The sequence below is a fragment of the Tupaia chinensis genome, unplaced genomic scaffold (genome assembly GCF_000334495.1).
Source record: "Tupaia chinensis unplaced genomic scaffold, TupChi_1.0 Scaffold140548_1, whole genome shotgun sequence".
Taxonomy (NCBI): Eukaryota; Metazoa; Chordata; class Mammalia; order Scandentia; family Tupaiidae; genus Tupaia; species Tupaia belangeri.
This window is the reverse complement of record NW_006200423.1, coordinates 1107051-1126938: the sequence shown is the minus strand read 5'-3', so window position 1 is coordinate 1126938 and position 19888 is coordinate 1107051. Positions and strand designations below refer to the sequence as shown.

The 19888-nt window shown below is 39.2% G+C and overlaps 1 protein-coding gene and 1 long non-coding RNA gene across 2 annotated transcripts in view; one reads left to right on the top strand and one right to left on the bottom strand.

Moving 5' to 3' along the window:
* LOC102482621 (uncharacterized) overlaps window positions 1-19888 on the top strand; it is a 234343-nt gene that overhangs the window by 99331 nt on the left and 115124 nt on the right. The window lies entirely within an intron of this gene.
* The window catches only part of ARSJ (arylsulfatase family member J), a 51340-nt gene continuing 33563 nt past the window's right edge, over window positions 2112-19888 (bottom strand). Inside the window, exon 3 of the mRNA XM_006162794.3 lies at window positions 2112-3597. Within this exon, the coding sequence (XP_006162856.1) occupies window positions 2196-3597 (1402 nt within the window). The 3' untranslated portion in view covers window positions 2112-2195. The remainder of the gene's footprint in view (window positions 3598-19888) is intronic.

The following is a 19888-nucleotide window of genomic DNA, read 5'->3' as shown; positions in this document are numbered from 1 at the left end:
CGTTTATGGATTCTTTTACACATTTCCAGATACTGTGGGGGGCAGACAGTCTTGTGAGTTCTGACGTGTGTGTTTCATGCACGTGGCCACACCCCATACTCACTTTCCTATTCCAGCTGCAACTGCACAGGTCAGAGCTCCAGCCATTTGTGACTCAAGGGTAAATATGAGGTTTAGAGGCCTCTGTATTAGGAGGGGACACCACCTGCAGAAAACTCCCAGACTCCAAGGTCTACAGAAACCATGTCACTTTGCTCAGTGATAACCCATGATATGCTTCATTATAGACAACACTCTTTAATCCCCCTCATCTTGTGTCTATGCATGAGTTCCAAACTAGATTTTTAACTACTCCAGGATCCATATTTTTCATTTTTCTGTATTCTTTTTTTTTTTTGAAGAGGTTTTTGCTATAGGGCATGTGCGCTCGCCAGGAAGACAAGAGAGAGACAGAGAAACAGAAAGCGAGAAATCACCCCCCAGGGGGGAAGGCCATGCCACAATCCCTTCTCCTCCATTCTCTTCTCAGGATCTTGGGCATGCATGCACACACACCCGGCATGAATTTAAGCCACTGGGTCTGGGACTTGAACTGCTGTCGACTACATGGGAGTCCAGTGACATAGCCATTACGCTAACTGCTGGTCCCCATTTTTCTGTATTCTCACAGTATCTACTTTGTATAAGAGTCAGGTCATTATAAATATTTATTAATAAGTAACATCTTTCTCCATGCAGTAGTCAAGTGGAAGTATCTCTTATTTGCAAAATTATATTACTATGGTTAAAAAAATATGTATCTTGAATTGCCTATTTCTAAAGTTTTTTTGTTTGTGAAGATGAGTGATCTAATTTAATCTAGAAGTTAGATCAGAAAAGCCACAATGGATTTGCTAGTGCCATAAAATAAATCATTTTAATAATTAGATACATAAATAGTGCGTGATAGACACGATAAAGTTGTCTCAGTTCTGCACAAACACCGGACTTCCAAGTCATTTGTAAGGAATATATTCCTCTTATTACATTCAAAATAATGGCTGAACAATGATTATAACTTTTTCTGAATAATTTCCTTTTTATCATCTATGGATTCACAAAGTATTACAGTAATTGATGGTAGTACAGTGCTTGGTAATTTGAAGAAATGAAATAAAACTCTTCTAATGGTATGCAGAAAATAAAAATAAAACAAGTCATTTGCATAACATTTTACAAAAAATAATTAATATTTTTTTCTGGAAAAATAAATTATGCACTTTATACTGAAATGTGACTCTATTAAAGTGTTTAGAAAATAGTTACATTCATTTCTGGCAGTGTGCTCCAACGTTCTTATCTGTCATTCCCTCATGCGTGACAAAATGAGGGGCAAGCTGTTCACATGAGAGAACAGCAGCTTATTTTCACAGGAAAAGACGTGAAACATCAAACAGAATTTGCTTAAAAAATCCAAGTGTCAAATGACAGAGATACACAAATTCACTAAGAAAATACATTTCTCAAGGCCACTGAGGTGACACCACCTTTGACGAAACTCTATCAAAGGCAGTTTTAATTGTGCTACCCTGGGACGTCCATCAAATCAGCCTGCTCCCCATGCAGGGTACAGTCCTCACCCACACCTGAAAGCACAGTATTTGGCCACAAGACGGACACACAGAAGTGGAACTCATGACTAGCCGCCTTTTATAAAGAAGGAGAGAAGGCAGCGTCTCCATTCTTCTCTATGTGTGGCCCCCAGCGGGAACACCTTTGGCACAGAACAGGACAGGCTTTTCCATGTGGTGGCCAGCTGGCAGTCTCTGGAGTGACACATGACAAGCCTGACACTTATGGCAGTGATATTACTGAGCCGAATGTGCTTGTCTAGCTAGGAAACCAGAAAAGGTAAGGGCTGGTTTAAGTCTAACTAAACAGGAAGTTCATTATTTTATTTATTTTTTAGAGAGTTTTTTTGCTATAGGGCACATGCCCTCACCTTAGAGACAAAGTGAGAAATCACTCCCACCTTCTGGGGAAGATGGCCACTCTGCAATTCCTTCTCTCCAATTCTCCTCTCAGGAGTTTGGGCATGCACACACATGTGCCCAGTGTCACTTTGGAGTCACCGGTCTGGGACTTGAACTGGCCAGTCATGTGGAAGTCCAGCGACTTAACCATTATGCCATCTGCTGGACCTAGGAAATTACTTCTTATCCATGAGATACACCTGAATGGCAATTTGGAAATGAGCCTGCTTTCTGCTGTTTTTTCTTCTTTATCTTGCTTTTCTTGTGCTTTTTTTTAGCCTTATTTTTGCTCGGCTGCTTCTTCTTGTACTCTTCTTTATACCAGGGGCCCCAGACTCCTCCGTTGAGACGAGGGTTACTTCTGGGGTCCTTAGGGGGGTACCTGACCGGCACTGCGGTTTTGTTGAACTGTGAGAGCCTCCGCAAGAGCTGCTTCACGATGCCGGGGTACCTGCTGGAGAGGTCCACCCGCTCATAGGGGTCCGCTGTGATGTTGAAGAGCCACACACTCTTGCCAGTGGACAAGGTAACCCGTTCATTGTGCCACCGAGTGGGCCCCAGGTTGCTGAACGCCTGTGGGGGCACCCAGTCACTGTAGCCAGGGTTCCCCGTGAGCAGCTTCCAGTGCTGCACCCGGATGGCTGACTGGATTGCAGTGTTCCAGATCCCATAGCCTGCCGCCCATGAGCCATTTTTCGCCTTGGTGTAAATGGGGTCGATGTTGTGCAAAATATCTACTCGGGGTGATCGAAGGCCCTCACTTATGGTCTCCCAGATGTCATAGCCGTCCAGTTGAATGTCCTCGTCAATCTGTCCCTCGGCCAGTGAGATCAGAGTGGGGTACCAGTCAGTGATGTGCACGAGCTCCCTACACACTGTCCCCCTGTTCTTCAGAAGTGGGCTGTGCACAAAGCCGACAGCCCGGATCCCGCCTTCCCAATATGTCCCTTTGCTGCCTCTGAGAGGCCAGTTGCTTCCTCCTGCTGTGGGCTGGCCACCGTTATCTGAGGAGTAAATGAGAATGCTGTTGTCATAGAACCCATATGTCTTGAGAGCCAGGGTCACATTGTGGATTGCTTCATCTAAGCAGGCAAGCATGGCAGCGTACCTGCGCCTGTTGATGTTGATAATGGATCGGTAGTGCTCAAAATACCTGCCAGGGGCTTGCAGTGGAGAGTGCACAGCTTGGTAGGCAATATATAAAAATATGGGCTTTGCAGGGTTATGAGAGGCTAAGATTTGCTGCACTCTCTGAGTGTACATCTGTGTGGAATAGATGCCATTGTCTTGGTCCCAGGCAGCATGGTCATTTTCATATAAGTCATAGCCACACATCCCGGGGCTGTCACATTTGTAGTGTGTATAATAATCACCACTTCCCAAAAGGGAACCGAAAAAGGTGTCAAATCCTCTTTGGGTGGGCATGCATTCTTTTCTGTAAAAACCCAAGTGCCATTTTCCAACCATGTGTGTTGAATATCCAGCCTCCTTCAGCTTCTGAGGTAGAGTTGCATTGTCCAGAGGTAAACAGTTGGGTTGCGTTGGTCTTATGATAGAATGCTGAAGTCCGGTGTGTATTTGATACCTTGAAAAAAAAAATTGTCAGGGCAGGATAAACCAGATATTCTATATAAAACAATTAATCCTAAATTAAATGTTTCTATAAACTTTATTTCAAGTAATATATATAACCAATCCAGTATTTCTACTCTTGATTCAAAAATGTTACCATAATTTGTTTCATATTGAACATCTGAAACACATTTTAAAAAACTAAATCAGTACTTTTGAAACTGAGATTTGACCACTTAGTCTTTATTTATAGTTCTTTAAAAAAATTTTTTTAGACTTTACTTCTTTTTTATTTCATGAGAGTGAGAGACAACAGAGCTAAAGAAGAAGAGAGAGAGAAAAACAAGTACCCTCAACAGGATCTCCCACCATAATCACCCTGCTCTTCTAGCCTGCTAGGATCATGGGCATTCACACCCATGTACAGGTCAACTGGGGAACCAAAACCATGGTCTTCCATATAGATTCAGCATCACTTGAGCAGTGTGTTATCACTGTACCACCCAGCTGACCCATTTAAAGTTCTTTTAATGAGTGAATTTGAATAAACTTTAGTCTCTTAGATATATGACAAAAAACTAAGAAAAAATATACAAAATTGGAGTACTGTATTATTATTGCTGCTGTTTTTAACCTAGAGACCTCACATTTGCTACTAAATAATTTCCTGAGAACATTTAATTCAGTCTAATTCTGAAGTATTAAAAATGCATGCAAAAATTATACAAAAGTGTCCTTATTGATTGCTACACAATATTTTATACTTAGTCTCCAACCTGTTAGGTCCTTGAAAAAAAGAAAAGTTTGTGACTACATAATATGTTATTGTCAAAAAACTATTTTAGGTAACTGTTTCAGCTAATGCTAAGGTTACATTTTTCAGAAAATAGCAGGAAATAAGTCCTTATGTATGTTTCCTACAGCGTCTCCTTTTAAAAACATTTACAATTAACTTTAATATAGTCAGAGAAAATATGGTAACCCTTTCTATATATTAAAATTCAATGAATGTTAATTTCTGCCATTTTTGTTTTTCCAAAGATATTTTTTCAAAGGCTTTTTTCCAGAAGTATTTACTATCACATAAATGTATGACCTTTCATTTGGGTCAAGATGTGCCTACTATTGGGTCGTTGGAAAAGTCACGACACATGCATCATGCCTTTTCCAGTGACCCAATAGTACTTGACATTTTCAAAGTGGTTGATTCTATGGTTATTATTGTAACTTTTAAACGAGTTTATAAGTAGAAAATACAGAAATTTTAAGAAAACGAAGGTTAGAGAAAATGCCTAGGGTAAATATGATATTCTAGAAATCAAATTACAGAGTAAAATTGAGGTCAAAACCAAAACATTTTCCACAGTGATTTAATGTGAAAGGCCAACAGGTTTTACACATCTCAGGTTAATAGTTCAATTTATTTTTAAATGTTCAGTTCACAGTGTAATGCAACTGTGAGTTCTCTGAATTATTTATTGTAGTCAAGTACTGATGGTTTCATGGGAGTTATAGTGATACCTGGTCCTGATTACAAACAGCATTCATACCGGCCCACTGCTGACCATCTAACTGTTTAAGTTTCACAGTAATCACAGCTATGTCCGAGCAGAATGTAATAGTCCCAAAGTCAGAAGGCATCGCTACTGTCCTTGATGATGGTCTCCGTCTAGTTCAGGATCCAAAACTTTCACTCGTGAAGCCACTCATTTTGTACAAGTTCCTGGTAAATCAGTAACAGCTATCCATATAAACACGGAGGACATGTAAAAAGGAGGAATCTGTATGGTCAATACCCGGGGAAGGAGTCAGGGCATGGGCTCTTCACTAACTAATTACCTCACCCTGAACATGTATGTACTTGAACAGAATGTGTGCTCAGTTCATTGAAAGGCTCAGCAGCTCAACCCTTTCTAATCAAATTGTCATTCTCTCACTTAGTGGTAAAGGCAAAATAATCGAGGTGTATGATAAACAGAATACAGACAATACTTGCAGGAAAAAAGGGAAGGGAAGAAGAGGTCTGCTACTTTCAGAAAATGGTGTCATGTTAGCAAATAGAGTTCAGAACAACTAAGCAACTGTGACTTTTCTATTTTCTCCATAAAATAGAGCAGTTTTCATATTGGAAACTGTAGAACCAACATAAAGATTTGGCAGCAATTCATAACAGATGAGAGATTTTCAGAACATCTGCTCAAATGGGCTGGAACCTCTGGGACTGAAGGGGAGAGAGTTTGGGGTAGAATGTGGGCCTTAGGTAAAGGTATAGGTTTTGGAATCAGACAGACCTGGGTTTGTCTTTGCTCCACTGCCTATTATCTGTGTGACTTTGGACAGTACTTAATCCCTCTGATGCTCAGCTTCCTCATCTGTAATACAGGGGTAATAATATATATCGGGTTGCTTGCTATGAGCAGCTAAAGACAGCATGAAGTCTAGTAAGGAGAATATATTTAATAAATGGTAAGAGGGGCCAGATGCCTCTCAAAGCATCATACTCTGAGAGGCTAAACTACATGGGAAGGTTCTGGGTTCGTGTCTGGAGACCCCGTGTGTGTGTGTGATCCAGCACTGGCTGAGGCTGGGGTGGAGTGCAGCACTGGAATCCTCCTCTTGAGATTACTGTCTCTCTGTTTCTTTCCATCTCATCGTCTCTCTCACTCATGGTAGAAATTAAATAAATACACAAACACGTAATGGTTTTTACTATTATGATTCTAGAGTGCTGGGTTGTGTGTCACTAATATATGCGTGAAGTTTTATAACTTATAGACTGTCTTTGTTATGCATTATCGTATTTGATCCTCTCTCCAATAGTGAGAAGTTACATTCTTCATTTTATAAGCAGTAAAATAGAGATGAAATGGAGAGAAGCTGTGGTATTCCCTCTGAACCTCTCAACCTGTCTCACAGGCTTTGAAACTGGCTCCTGAGTTTCAGGGGCTAAGTCTGGTGCCCCTTCAATGCTTTATAAGAGTTAATACTAGGGGTACCAGCAGTTAGCATAATGGCTATGTCGCTAGACTCGCACGTAGTCGACCACGGTTCACATCCCGGACCCGGTGGCTTAAAACTCACGCTGGGCGCATGTGCATGTGTGCCCAAGATCCCAAGAGGAGAATGGAGGAGAAGGGATTGCAGCGTGGCCATCCCCCCTTGGGGATGATTTCTCGCTTTCTGTCTCTGTCTCTCTCTGTCTGGCAAGCGCACGCGCCCTATAGCGAAAACCTCTCAAAAAAAAAAAACAAAAAAAAAAGTTAATACTAGTATTTCTTGAAAGAGCAGAGGAAAGATGCCAGAAGCCTTGTAAAGTAAATCTGTTCTAACTTTCCAGTTGAAGAAGAGAAGGATTTCAAACCAGATAGTAAGGCTGATGTGGATCCCAGAAAAATTTAGGAATAATTTTTTAAAGTAGATGATTGGTGAGCATTTCAAAGAGAACCAATTAGGCAGGGTTGGAAAGGAAAGTCTTGCCAAGTGAGCTTAATTTTCTTTAGCAGTGGGGTGTCCATCCCAGACCTTTCTCCCCAGAAACACGTGGAATCTGAGGCCTCCACTGTCAAGTTATCTCAACACATTAAGTAGACAGAGAGTCTCACTGTGAACAACTTATGGTAAGACTCAATGAAAATTAAGTACAATTGGAGCTGACTCCTGACAGACTCCCACAGCTAGAGGAGGGAACTCTAGACCAAACCCAAATCAGTCAAACAGAAGGCAAAACCAGAGTAAGGTTTGGGGAAAGATCTCAAGAAATGAGGGGAAGTAAATCCTCATGGGAAAAGAACACAAATGGAAATCATATTAATTTGTGGGGAAGTAATTTTTAAAAGGCATTGGTGGAATAATGTAAAAAAAAAGTTCTGATATGAATATAACTTCTAGATTGTCCTGTATTTTGTTAGTATGTACAGATGTATAACTACATGTTTGTAAAATATAGGAGCATTTATGAACAGGACCAACTGTGTAAATATTTGTTCACTATAAAGTAATAAAATTATATTGGATCTTCTATTATAACAAAAAAGGATCTGCATTAGGTAAATAGCTTAGTAATGATAATAGCACTTAAAAATCTGCCTAATTCTTTTCTTATAAAATAATGAAAAATCAACTGTATGATAGTGCTGGGAAAGAATAAGAATGACAATCTTGTACTTTAATCGCAGTTAAATACAAAAGAAAAAAAAATCATCTAGATGCTCTTCTCTGGCCTCCACAACTGTTTGGAGCAGGTAGGAGTGTTCCATCTAACCAGCCAACCAACCAACCATTGCATTTGCTTAATATGTATAAAATATTAACAAAACAGACATTAAAAAGGGTGAGATCCAAAAACAGAAATAGAATTTCTGGAATTTTTTTCTTGCATCCTAGTGAATCATCTTATGTATGGACTCTGGTATGGAGTCCACACTGGAATATAGAAAGGGGACTATAAAGAGACAAGAAGAGACACAGATTGTTTGGAGGTGCTACAGTAGTTTGGGTCAGAGATGAGGGTGGCTTGGACTACCATCTAGTGGCAGTGAAAATGGAAAGAAGTGGGTGGATTGAATATACACTTGGGACTCTGAACCACAGACTAAATCAATGAGGGATGGAGAGAAGGGAGAGAAAAAGGAAGGAATTAAAAATGATTTCTTGACTGATAACTGTTATAACTTAGGGAATGGTCCCACTGATTTCTGTTTCATTCAGAAGTTCAGAATTAGGACTAAGTCTGGGAGGCAGATTTCAACCCAATGCAAAAAAGAAACAAAAATAGTAAAACAGCCTAGGTGACTGCCTGCCAAAGATTGTGTAAAAGAGAAGCAGTCTAAGTGACCTCTGAGGTTCCTTCTAACTGTACGAATCAGTGGGTGAAATTCTCCCTACTTTGCCTCATAAGCAGAAAGTCTATCATAGGCACCCTTCATAAAATATTGGGTCACTGAAAAGTCATGATGCATTTTTCCATAGGACACCAGAAAAATACATCCTGACTTTTCCAACAACCCAATAGTTTCCCATTTTCCATAAACACTACGCAAAACAGATATGATAATAGAAAATGACAATATGATATGATAATGAAGATCTTTTTCCCAGAGAAGAAATTCTAAAATTATTAGTAAATGGAAAAGTAACTATTGCACAGGTAGGTCATTTCCTTAGGAGAGAGTTCCCTGCTTATAGTGGTGTGGTGGTTAAGGCACTGGATTTCCTCATGACCAACTGTGGTTTGAATCCCAGATCCATGGCTTGAAAATCACAAGTAAAAAAAAGATAAATAAATTAATGAATTTGTGTGTGTGTGTGTGTGTGTTTTACAAAGGGCACTAACTGGGAAGCTCTCTGGTAACTTTTTTCTTTCCCTTTGGTGGTCAGGGTTGTATCCACCATCCAATGTCACATTGGAGGGCTACTACCCATTCCCTGGGAGGCATTTAGGAAGCAAAGTTTTTATAGTTGTTAGAAATCAGGTTGTTGTAGGAACTGGTAGAGGCTTTATGTGATCTGTGGACTTTCTGCCAAATGGCTTGACATCATAGGGATTTTTCCAGCATATGTCCTACCTGATGATATTGAGAACAGCCTGCAGTAATTAGGAATGGAAAGGTCTGGATTCGAACCCCGCTCTTACAGGCTGTGAAACCTTGTACGAACCACTTTACCTGATCCTTAGTTTTTTCATCTGTATAGGAATGTTAATAATAGAGTATACCAACTCCACAGCATTTTCCTTTTGCTTTCTTCTTTTTTTTTGGGGGGGGGGGTCGGGAAGGAGGCAATATAGAATGAAAAGAAATGAAATAAAATCTACAAAACACCTCTTAAGTTGTAAAATTGTATACAAATGCTAGTTATAACTTATTGTTCACATAGCTTCAGTCTTCTTTCGCTCTTTTGTCCATCATCTCTTCAGCTTCACATAATCCTCTATCTGGTCTGTGTGTGAAGTGATAAAAACAGAATCAAACCAAAGCAAAACCTGATTCCATTGCTTGGGAGTAATGAAATAGTATCTCATCTATTCTCTTTCATTCTTCTGATAGACAGGTTGGAATTTCCAACTGCCAAACTGAAGGTAGGTTTGTTTTCTTCATTTTTCTTGATAAATATGTCAGTTCCTTTAAATATCTATGGAGGCATGAAAAGAAATCATTCATATTGCTAATAGGGAGACCCAAGTTACATCCCAATTACTCAGCTCTCTTTTCACAAAACAATGGATATTCTGAGACAGTTTGTGAAAAGGCAGACAAATTTTGAACTTACAGGAATCCTTATAGTATGCTGAGTTGTAATTACCTGTCAATAAACCTAACTGATCTACTAGTTGTCTGAGTTATATAGTCATAGACAGTGTTAATTTAATATATATGCATCTTGATAGTTTCCAGAAGTGGAGATAAATTGTTCTCCAAAATTCTCTTTGGTGTGCTTTAGTATAATTAAATAATCTTTATTTCATCAACCAGAGGGAAGATTTGATGGATAAATCTCAACTAGGATATTCCATTCAATTTTATTGTTATTTCTTTACTTGTAACAGATAGATTTTCCAAAATATTACACATATCTTGCATCTGTGACCTTGGAAAGTTCAATTATTGAGCATAGGTTTCTCAGTTGACCCTATCTTGGGAAGCCACCAGAAAGTTTCATTAAGATTCACTGCAGAGGACTGGACAGTAGCACAACAGTAAAATGCAATGTTCAGTAAGGCTGACTCACTTGGGGGAGATTCTGGGTTCACATCTGGAGAGTGTGTGGAGTATGTGGGGAACATATGTGCCCTTGACCTGAGGCTGGCTGAGGCTGAGTTAGGCTGCAGCAGTGAACCTTGTTGGGGGTTCTGCCTCTCTCCCTCTTTCTCTTGTTCACAGAAGAGATAAACTGAGAGAGAGAGAGAGAGAGAGAGAGAACCACTATAGTAAAAGCTGTCCTTGCTCCCTTAGTACTCCTTGCCCCTTTCTTGTACCAACGAGCAGAAACATGTCATCATGCCATGTCTTGTCTGCCACCTCCTCTCAAAATTTGTACTATAGCATCCAAAACTGTCACCCCCATATTTTCAAACTTTAGCCCTCCTGGAAAGTAAAATATTTTAGCTCTCTATGAGAATCCAAGTCACAGATTCTCAAAATTAGCTTGATTTTTTAATAATAGAACTGAAAGTGAATGTAAAAGTGCCAATGATTAGCTATGATTGCATTAAGAAGCTGTGTTCATGTAGTTTTATATGTCATATTCAGAAAAAAAACTATATTAGAAACACAAGTTAATAAAAATAGATCAAGTATCAAAAAATATTCTCTAAAAAAGTATTCAGTAGCTATTAGGTACACTTGAGCAGACTTAACACACACATTCCTAAAACATAGTAGTAAACATAAAAATTACCCAGGAACCCTTCTCAAAATCCCTGTACACTCCAAAGTATTCATACAGTTGCAAAAGCTACTCTGAGTATAAGTGAGACGCCTTAAAAAATATTAGGCCACATCAGGAAAATGCTTTAAAAATGAATAAAATTTGTTCTAAAAAATAAGGACTATTGGGACCAGCAGTTGGCATAATGGCTATGTCGTTGGACTCCCATGTAGTCAACTGCGGTTCATGTCCCGGACCCGGTGGCTTAAGCTCATGCCAGGTGTGTGTACTTGCATGCTCAAGATCCTGAGAGGAGAATGGAGAAGGGATTGCAGCATGGCCATCCCCAATGGGGGGGAGGGTGATTTCTCGCTTTCTGTCTCTCTGTCTCTCTCTGTCTTTCTGGGAGCGCACATGCCCTATAGCTAAAACCTCTCCAAAAAAATAAATAAATAAGGACTATGGAATTAGGGAGCCTCCAGGGTCCTTTAGTTCTAACAGTCTATACATTAGTAACTTTGATTAACACTGGAAAGCTGAATGATGGGATGAATTTTCCTAAAATGAAAATATTAAAAGATAAGCCAGGCCTGGCCAGGTGACATGCCCTGCTCAGACAGTGTGCCCACAGGCTGGGAGCATGTGGGAAATCTGGCATCAGCTCTTCATCCAACCTCACAGCTAGGCATAGTGGTGTGAGACTGTAGTCCCAGTGACTCAAGACACTGAGGCAAGAGGACTATGACATAGCGAGAGCCTCACTTAAGTTGTATCATGAAGAGTCCAGGGACCAGCAGGTGGCATGGAGGATAAGGTGCTGGATCCCACATGGCTGACTATGTACTTTGAGTCCCAGACCCAGTGGCTTGAAGGTCACACTGGATGTATGTGTGTGTATGCTCAAAATCCTAAGGGGATAATGTAAGAGAAGGGATTGTGCATGGCCATTTCCCCGGGGGGGTGATTTCTCACTTTAAAAAAAAAAAAAATGTTGCTTACCTTGACTCTCAATATAAGGGAAAAAAAAAAAAAAAAGAATCCAGAGGACTTCACATCTCTCTGGAGGCTAACTGGAGAAATAGTGCTTAGTATGCATAGTATTAGTTCAGTCAGGTGAAAGTACGTAGGATTATGAGCACTGTCTGTTTTGAGTACCTACTATGGGCCAGTCAATCTAGTAAGATTTTTACATATATCATCTCATTTTAAAATAAGAATAAAAGTTTAGAATTTGTAAATAGTAATAAAGTCCAGGAAACCACAAATGTCATATTACATTCTTGAACAATTTAATCAGGGTCACTGACCAGGAGAAGGGATTCAGCATGACCATGCTCCATGGGCATGCTTTCTCACTTTCTGTGTGTCACTCTCTCAAGAACACATGCACCCCTTAGGAAAATCAAAAAATGAGAGAGAGAGAGAGAGAGAGAGAGAGAGAGAGAGAGAGACAGAATAGTGCTTAAAATTCTCTGAAATACACACACATGCACATCTTTAAATGACTGGTAACTGTGACGACACTGAGAAAACAGAGTATAGAACTAAAAATGATTAAGTTTGAAACTTTGAGTCAGTTTTAGTCAAAATTAGAAGAAACTATGGGATGTGAAGGTAGTTGATGATAAGCTTTGAGAGAAAATAATCTTATTGATGTAAATGCTTTGCAACTCCCGTGAACTGTACTGGGCACCACTCATTTCAGAACAGAAGAAAGAGTACAAAGAACATCTCTCAGGAGACTGGCTGAGGTGTGTGGTAGTAAACAACTTAGGTCAGATTCTTTTAGTTTATACACACTCTTTTCCTTGTTATCGTAAATGATAGCTCCTTGTTCAGTGTTTACTGAGAATGGTCAAGAGACTAAGAATTATTCACCGGAAACTGGAAAATTTGTTAAATCTTCTGGGAATGGAACTCAGGACTCTAGACACCACAAAGCTGATTAAAAAGGCTTGTTATGGAGAATTTTGTTCACCTAGGCTGTAAACGAAACCACCAGCTTAGTGGCTATTAATCCATTACTGTAGGAATAATCTCACCAGCCGTGTGTTAATTAAACTCTTTACATAGAATAGCATCTCTTCTTAGAAAGCTATAGGCACTCTGAGTACCCTTTTCTTTTTTGTCTTATACTAAAACAAGTTTCAAATCCTATTACATCATAAAACTTCATCTTTCCTAATAGAAACATGCAAGCAACTTGGTGTACCAGGGCCAGGAATGGAGTACCTTGGTGAAAACAGCAGGTGGACAATGAGTCTAAACAAATGGACAAAACCAATTACTTCTCAAATAATCCTAAAAATATGTCAGAAAAACAGCCTCTGACCACATGGACAGAGCAGTTGACTTCTTCCTAGAGCTCCATTTTCTCAATTCAAACATGGAAGAGAGCAGTATTGAGAGCATAGCTTGTGAGGAAAGGAAAGTAGTATCTGCTACAGGAAAGAACATGAATATGGACCTCGAACTCTCTTCCGAGGGCCACTCTCTGATTAAGTAAAACCTCATGCCTTAGTCAAAGATGTTATTTTAGGAAAATGCCGAGTTGAAATTCTTGGTGTGAAATTATAAACCAGGCCAAATGAAATACTGTTTTTCAGTTTATAAACCAGCCCAAATGAAATATTGTCATTTAATTTTAAACACTTTTAATTACTAAGAGTCTGTAATCAATGAAGAGATATGGTTGAATACTTAATTTTCATATCTAAAATATAAACAGGGGATTATTAACAAATATTCTAATTATTCTTCTATGATTATTCTTCTATTGTTCTATGTTTCATTAAGGCTTGTGTACTATAATATCCTATCAACCTGATTGCTATGCTGTTTGTTTTAAAATATCCTAGGTGTTTTTCTTAGAAAATACATTAGACAGTTTATAGTTATTTGATGTAAGTAATGGTAGATTAAACTTTGATCAATCACTGTTATCACTACAGGAAAAGGATAGTATTTAGAGTAACCTTCATACTTTCACTCATACGTTATAGAAAATAAGAAAGTACCTGTTTGATAATAATTAGATATCTAATTAGTGATACATCATAGAGTTTTAGAATATCATGAAACAATCTAACATTGATTTAGAATGCACTATCTGGTGAGAATAATCATGCCAGTTTTGTTTCAATATATAAAAACAACTTGCTTTAGTCTTAGTCAAATTTCTTCCTAGCATACTCCATGATATAGTGTGATTTGTTGATCTGCAAACATGAGTGCTGAATGTACTATGTGATGGTTAATTTTAGGAGTCACCTTGTCTTGGGCACAACACCTAGATATTTGGTCAAACCTTATTCTAGATGTTCCTGTAAATATTTTAAAATAAAATTAACAGTCAAATCAGTTGATTTAGAGTCCATGATGCTGGTGGGACTCATCCAATCAAGTGAAGGCTTTAAGAGAAAAAGATAGATCTGTCCTAATGAAGAGAGAATTGAACCAGCAGACTGCAAGACAGAAAATTTGGGGGTATTCTGAAGGGAGAAGAAATGAATTCTGCCTGAGTAGACAGAAAGAGAAGGGAAGGGATCCAGTATTACAGGGTTTACAATTTACTGGAGAGTCTTACCATCCTGGTTTTCCATTTCCTACTGGCACTCTCAAAGCAAGCTAGTTTAAGGTTTAGCAGGATGGCAGCCATTTTTATATGAAAGGCCTCTAATTAGAACAGCCTGACCAAGTTTTGAGTCATAGGGAGAGCGGTTTTAGGAATGGTCAGGTAAGAAGCCAGAAATAGGTATTCGAAAGAATCCGGATAATTACTCAGTGGAAAGCAACTGACTGATTATTGTAATGAGTAATGACCTGCATATGTTTCTATCTTAGCCTTTAAATCTTGAGAACACATTGTGTTTCATGAGACAGTTTGATGGTACTTGCTGTCTCTCTGCAACCGGTAATAGAAATAAACTCCCTTTCCTCTAGTCTTCCCCTCTTAATCCATTGACCTCGAGAAGAAGCAGGTGGACTTAGTTGGCCAGTAACCCAGTGAAAAAAGTCCACTTAAAGGTTATTGAATAAATTAAGAGATAAATGTGTTTTCTGCATACATATGTTCATGGGTCAGTTTGGCATTCAGAAGAAAAGGATTGCATCTGTTACCTCAAAAGGGAGGACATTTGGATGTCATGATAATCAGCAGTGGGTCAGATACATTTCAAAGGGGAATCTGATTTGGCCAGTAAAACAAACAAGCAAACAAAACACACAGAACTTTTGAGAAACATGTACGACTTCTATTAGGTAGCTGCTTCACATACAAGCTCTTGAGTTAGTAATTCATGGTGTACATAACAACTATTTAACAAATACATGCATGAGGGCATGGTAAATGTTAAGTAATATCCTCTATCAAATCAACATGTTTATTTCCTGTTTAGTGTACTTTAAAATGATCTTACTCATAGGGTAATGACTTGTCTCAGTTTGCCCCCCACTGGAACATTCCATGTGGGAAGGAGCCATTTCTGACCTTTTCACTGGATTGCTGGGGCTCTGCGCAGTGCCTGGTGTATGTATAGCTGGATTAGTACAACGGGAGTGTCCCAGTGCAGAAAGATGACAGACAGGACGAGGCAATAGTTAACTACTATCAATGAGAAAAGTAGATCTGACAGGACCAGAGATGGCGTAATGGTTATATCGCAGGAATCCCACATAGTCGACAGCAGTTCAAGCTCCAGACCCAGTAGTTTGAAACTCACACCGAGTGCGTGTGTGCGCCCAAAATCCTGAGAGAAGAGAGAAGGATTGTGGTGTGGCTATCCTTCCTGGAGGGTGATTTCTAGCTTTCAGTCTGTCTGTCTGTCTCTCTAGCAAGTGCATGAGCCCTATGGCAAAAATCTCTCTAAGAAAGAAAAAGTAAAAAAACCCTGCTTTGAAAAATGAGTTCATCGCTAACAGCTGATGTTGAATATTCAGTTTATGGGGTTTGGGACAATATCCCCTATGAGATTTACATACTAAAATTCAGCAAAGAAATATAAAAAGTTGCAATTTTTGTTTTTAACTCATGTTCATAAAATGAAAACAATACTCCCCGCTATAACCTATCAACACACAAAGATATTTTTAATTAAACATTTTGCAGTGACTAGAGAATGTTTCTGTAACAAAAAGACAAAATTTTAATAGCTAGAATTTAGATTAGTGGACTAATTTTTAGAAAATCTGGCTCTTTTTGTACTATGCTGAAATAATTTCACCACAAAATTAGTTATAAAAATAATAAAGAAAAGCTAGCATGCATTCTTTTTGAATCAGAACCAGATTCACTGTAGGCTTTCCTTAATCTAAAAATAATTGGAAGGGCACTGTCATTAATCACAGAGGTGAATGTATTTTATTATAGCTTGAATTACAATCAATTTTTATTTTGCAGCTCATAAAAGCAGAATAATAATAAAGCAAAATGTTAAAAGAAAAACTTCCAAGACTACAATAAGCATTTGGTTATTTCACATGAAATATTAATGTGTCTTTAACATTTGTTCCTATGTTAACATTCCCATTTTTAGTTGTATTACACTGAGGACTACAAATCCAAGAATATTCCCACATAAGAGAACATAATCTTGAGATTTTCAATAGATGCACAAAACAATTTTCAAAGAAAGTTAACTTTCATAAAAATATGTGTGCCATCATTCATTTGTAAGTAACCAGGTTCAGTTAATCAGTAATATTCTCTGGTGATCAATGTATTCTAGTTGTAGTACGATTTCACTGGAGCTGGATGTCTAATGGGTAGGGCACCACACTACTCTCTGTGGTGGAAACAAAAATAAATATACAATTTCCACTTTTAATTAAACTATAAGGGGCTGGCAGATAGCGTGGTGGCTAAGGACGCTGGACTCCCACATGGACAACTGTAGTTCAAGTCCTGGAACAGGATGCTTGCTTTCTCGCTTTCTCTCTCTCTCTCTCTTTCTCTCTCTTTCTCTGTGTGTGTCTCTCTGTGGAAATATTAAAAAAAATAATAAATATAGTTAAATAAAATAATTCTTTAAAAAAATAAATTATGATCTAGATAAAGTAATAGTTTATGTATATAAAGTACTTTCAGTGAAACAAAATGATAATATTGCCATACTAAAGCTAAAACAATTCAAAAACAAGAATGCTCAAAAAATGTTTCATTCACTATCTTCTTTAGCGCAATTCTAAGGTAGGTGCAATTTTTATAATGGATCTGAAGTGAAAGGTTTAGAGAAGGAGGAAATGTAAGAGAGGTCGTGATTCCAGAAAGCAGAGCTATAGGGATGATGGTAGGCACAGGTTAGAGAAAGTACAGCTTAAGCATCCCTAATTTGAAATTTTGAGATCTAAAATGCTCCCAAATCGGAAACTTTTTAAATGCCAACTTGTTGTCCCAGGAGATAATTCCACACCTGACCTCCGGTCTTAGTCAAAATGCCGCAATAAAAAAATACTGTATAAAATTACCTTCAGGCTATGTGTATAAGGGGTACATAAAACATAAGTAAATTTTGTGTTGAGAGCTGGCTCGCATTCCCAAGATATCTCATTCTGTTAGTGTAAATATTCCAAAATCTGAAAAAAATCCAGGATCCAAATACTTCTGGTCTCCAGCATTTCGGATCAAGGAGAGTCAGCTGGTATCAACACCTCGATCTCTTTTTTTTTTTTTTTTTTTGAGAGAGATTTTCACTGTAGGGCGCGTGCGCTCGCCAGACAGACAGAGAGAGACATAGAGACAGAAAGCGAGAAATCACCCCCCAGGGGGGATGGTCACGCCGCAATCCCTTCTCCTCCATTCTCCTCTCGGGATCTTGGGCACGCACGCACACGCGCCCGACGTGAGTTTTAAGCCACCGGGTCCGGGACACGAACCGCGGTCAACTACGTGGGAGGCCAACGACATAGCCATTATGCTAACTGCTGGTTCCCAACACCTCGATCTCTTTGAAGTATGAGACTGTTGAGACACTGAGGGAAAAAGACTGGATTCCAGTTACAGGGCGCCTTATTAGGTAAGTGTTAGTGGAATGGGAAGAACACAAGAACAGTAACATTTAACTAGAACCAAAAGGATGAGTCATGAGTGATAAAGGGTGGGAAGGCAAAAAAGGCTCTGCCTACAGGACTAAACTAATGGAAGGCATAACCAAACTACTGAATAACCTGAGGTCATTTCTACTCCTTAATTCCCATGTCTTTCTGCTCAAATTAATTTATCAAAAAGCTTCCGGATCAATATTTTATAAGTAAAGCCTAATGTTGTAATCCTGCAGTGAAAAAAAAAAAGTTGCCTACAAACTCCACAAAGTATGAACATCTCACAACACTAGGCCCTTGAAAGTGTGGCTGCATCTTTTCCTAAACCCAGGCCTATTTCCTTACTGTTCCACATAAACCCCAAACACCATCCCTGCTATGACTTTACTAGAAACAGGTCTTTGTTCTGAGATCACTTTCATATTGAAGGTCCATTTCAAATGCCACCTCGGTCTCGGATTTTTCCCTCCCCAGGAAGCACAAGATAGAATGCAATCAGCAATAATTAAGGGAAGTTCTTGGATTTTGGCAAGCAGTGGCTTTGAGTACCTTTTCATTTTCATTTGAAATGTACACCAAGGATAGTGCGGCTAGAATTTCTGAGCTTTTGCCTAAAATGGAAAAGTCATGAAAATATGAAAATTTACCACATTTTTTTTTTTTTTGTAAGAGAGATTTTTGCTATAGGGTGTGTGCACTTGCTAGAGAGACAGAAGGCAAGAAATCAACTCCCAGGGGGGATGACCACATAACAATTCCTTCTCTGCCATATTCTTCTTGGGATTTTGGGCATGCACACACATGTGCCCAGAGTGAGTTTTAAACCACAATCAACTATGTGTTAGTCCAGTGACATAACCATTATGCAATCTTCTGGCCCTACCACAGTCCTTTTTGAATGACTAAATAGCATTCAACATCATAGTGTAGAGTAAGTGCTACCTCTGGTGCAGCTAACAGATACATGTAAAGAGATCTTCCAGATGAGGCAGAAATTTAAGTAGGTATTAAAACACAGTAACAGGGCCAGTAGATGGCAGAGTGGTTACGTTGCTGGACTCCCACATGGTTCACTATAGTTTGAGTCTTGGACCTGGTGACTTCAAACTCATGTTGGGTGCATGTGTGTACATGTCAAAGATCTCAGGAAGAGAATGGAGGAGAAGAGATTGATTGATTTCTTACTTTCCCTCTCACTGTATCTGCCTCTCTGTCTCTGGCAGCACACATGCCCTATGGCAAAAATCTCTCAAAAAAACAAAACATAGTAACAAGAGTGCAGGGCCAGCCTATGGCCTGGTGGTTCCCACATCGCTGAAGACACACTTTGAAAGTGAAAAATACCTGGTACATGTGCATGTATGCCCAAAATTTCAAAGGGAGGGAGTATGAAGAAGGGATTGTGGGATGACCATTACCCATGAGGAGAGTTTTCTCTCTCTCCCTCGCTAGTCTCTCCTTCTGGTGGGTATGCTCACTGGCAAATTAAAAGAAAGAAAGAGAAGAGTATGAAGCATCTTTCATTCATAAAGATAGACTTTGAATCGCTTTGGTGAACCAACACATCCCTTCAAACCCCAGCAGTGTCAGGGCTAAGCTGGAGGACACTCACATTTGGGTCAAAGTGCATCACTTTGGGCTCAGAGCGTGTCTTGACACTGAAAAACTTGACAGAGAGGAGTCAGTATTTGCCATAGGCCCCACTTTCTACCATCCCTGTTCTCCCTCTCCTGGGGAAGGTAGGACCTGAAGCAGTGCTTCACAACGCAGTTCACACCTGCACGCTTGGCTGTGCTGGTGAGTGCCAACTCTGTGCAGGAGTCCCCGCCGCTCCTAGGCCCTATGTGACAAGGCGGATGAGAACCTCTGTGGTCCTGACACCATGCAATGATGTTCCATCA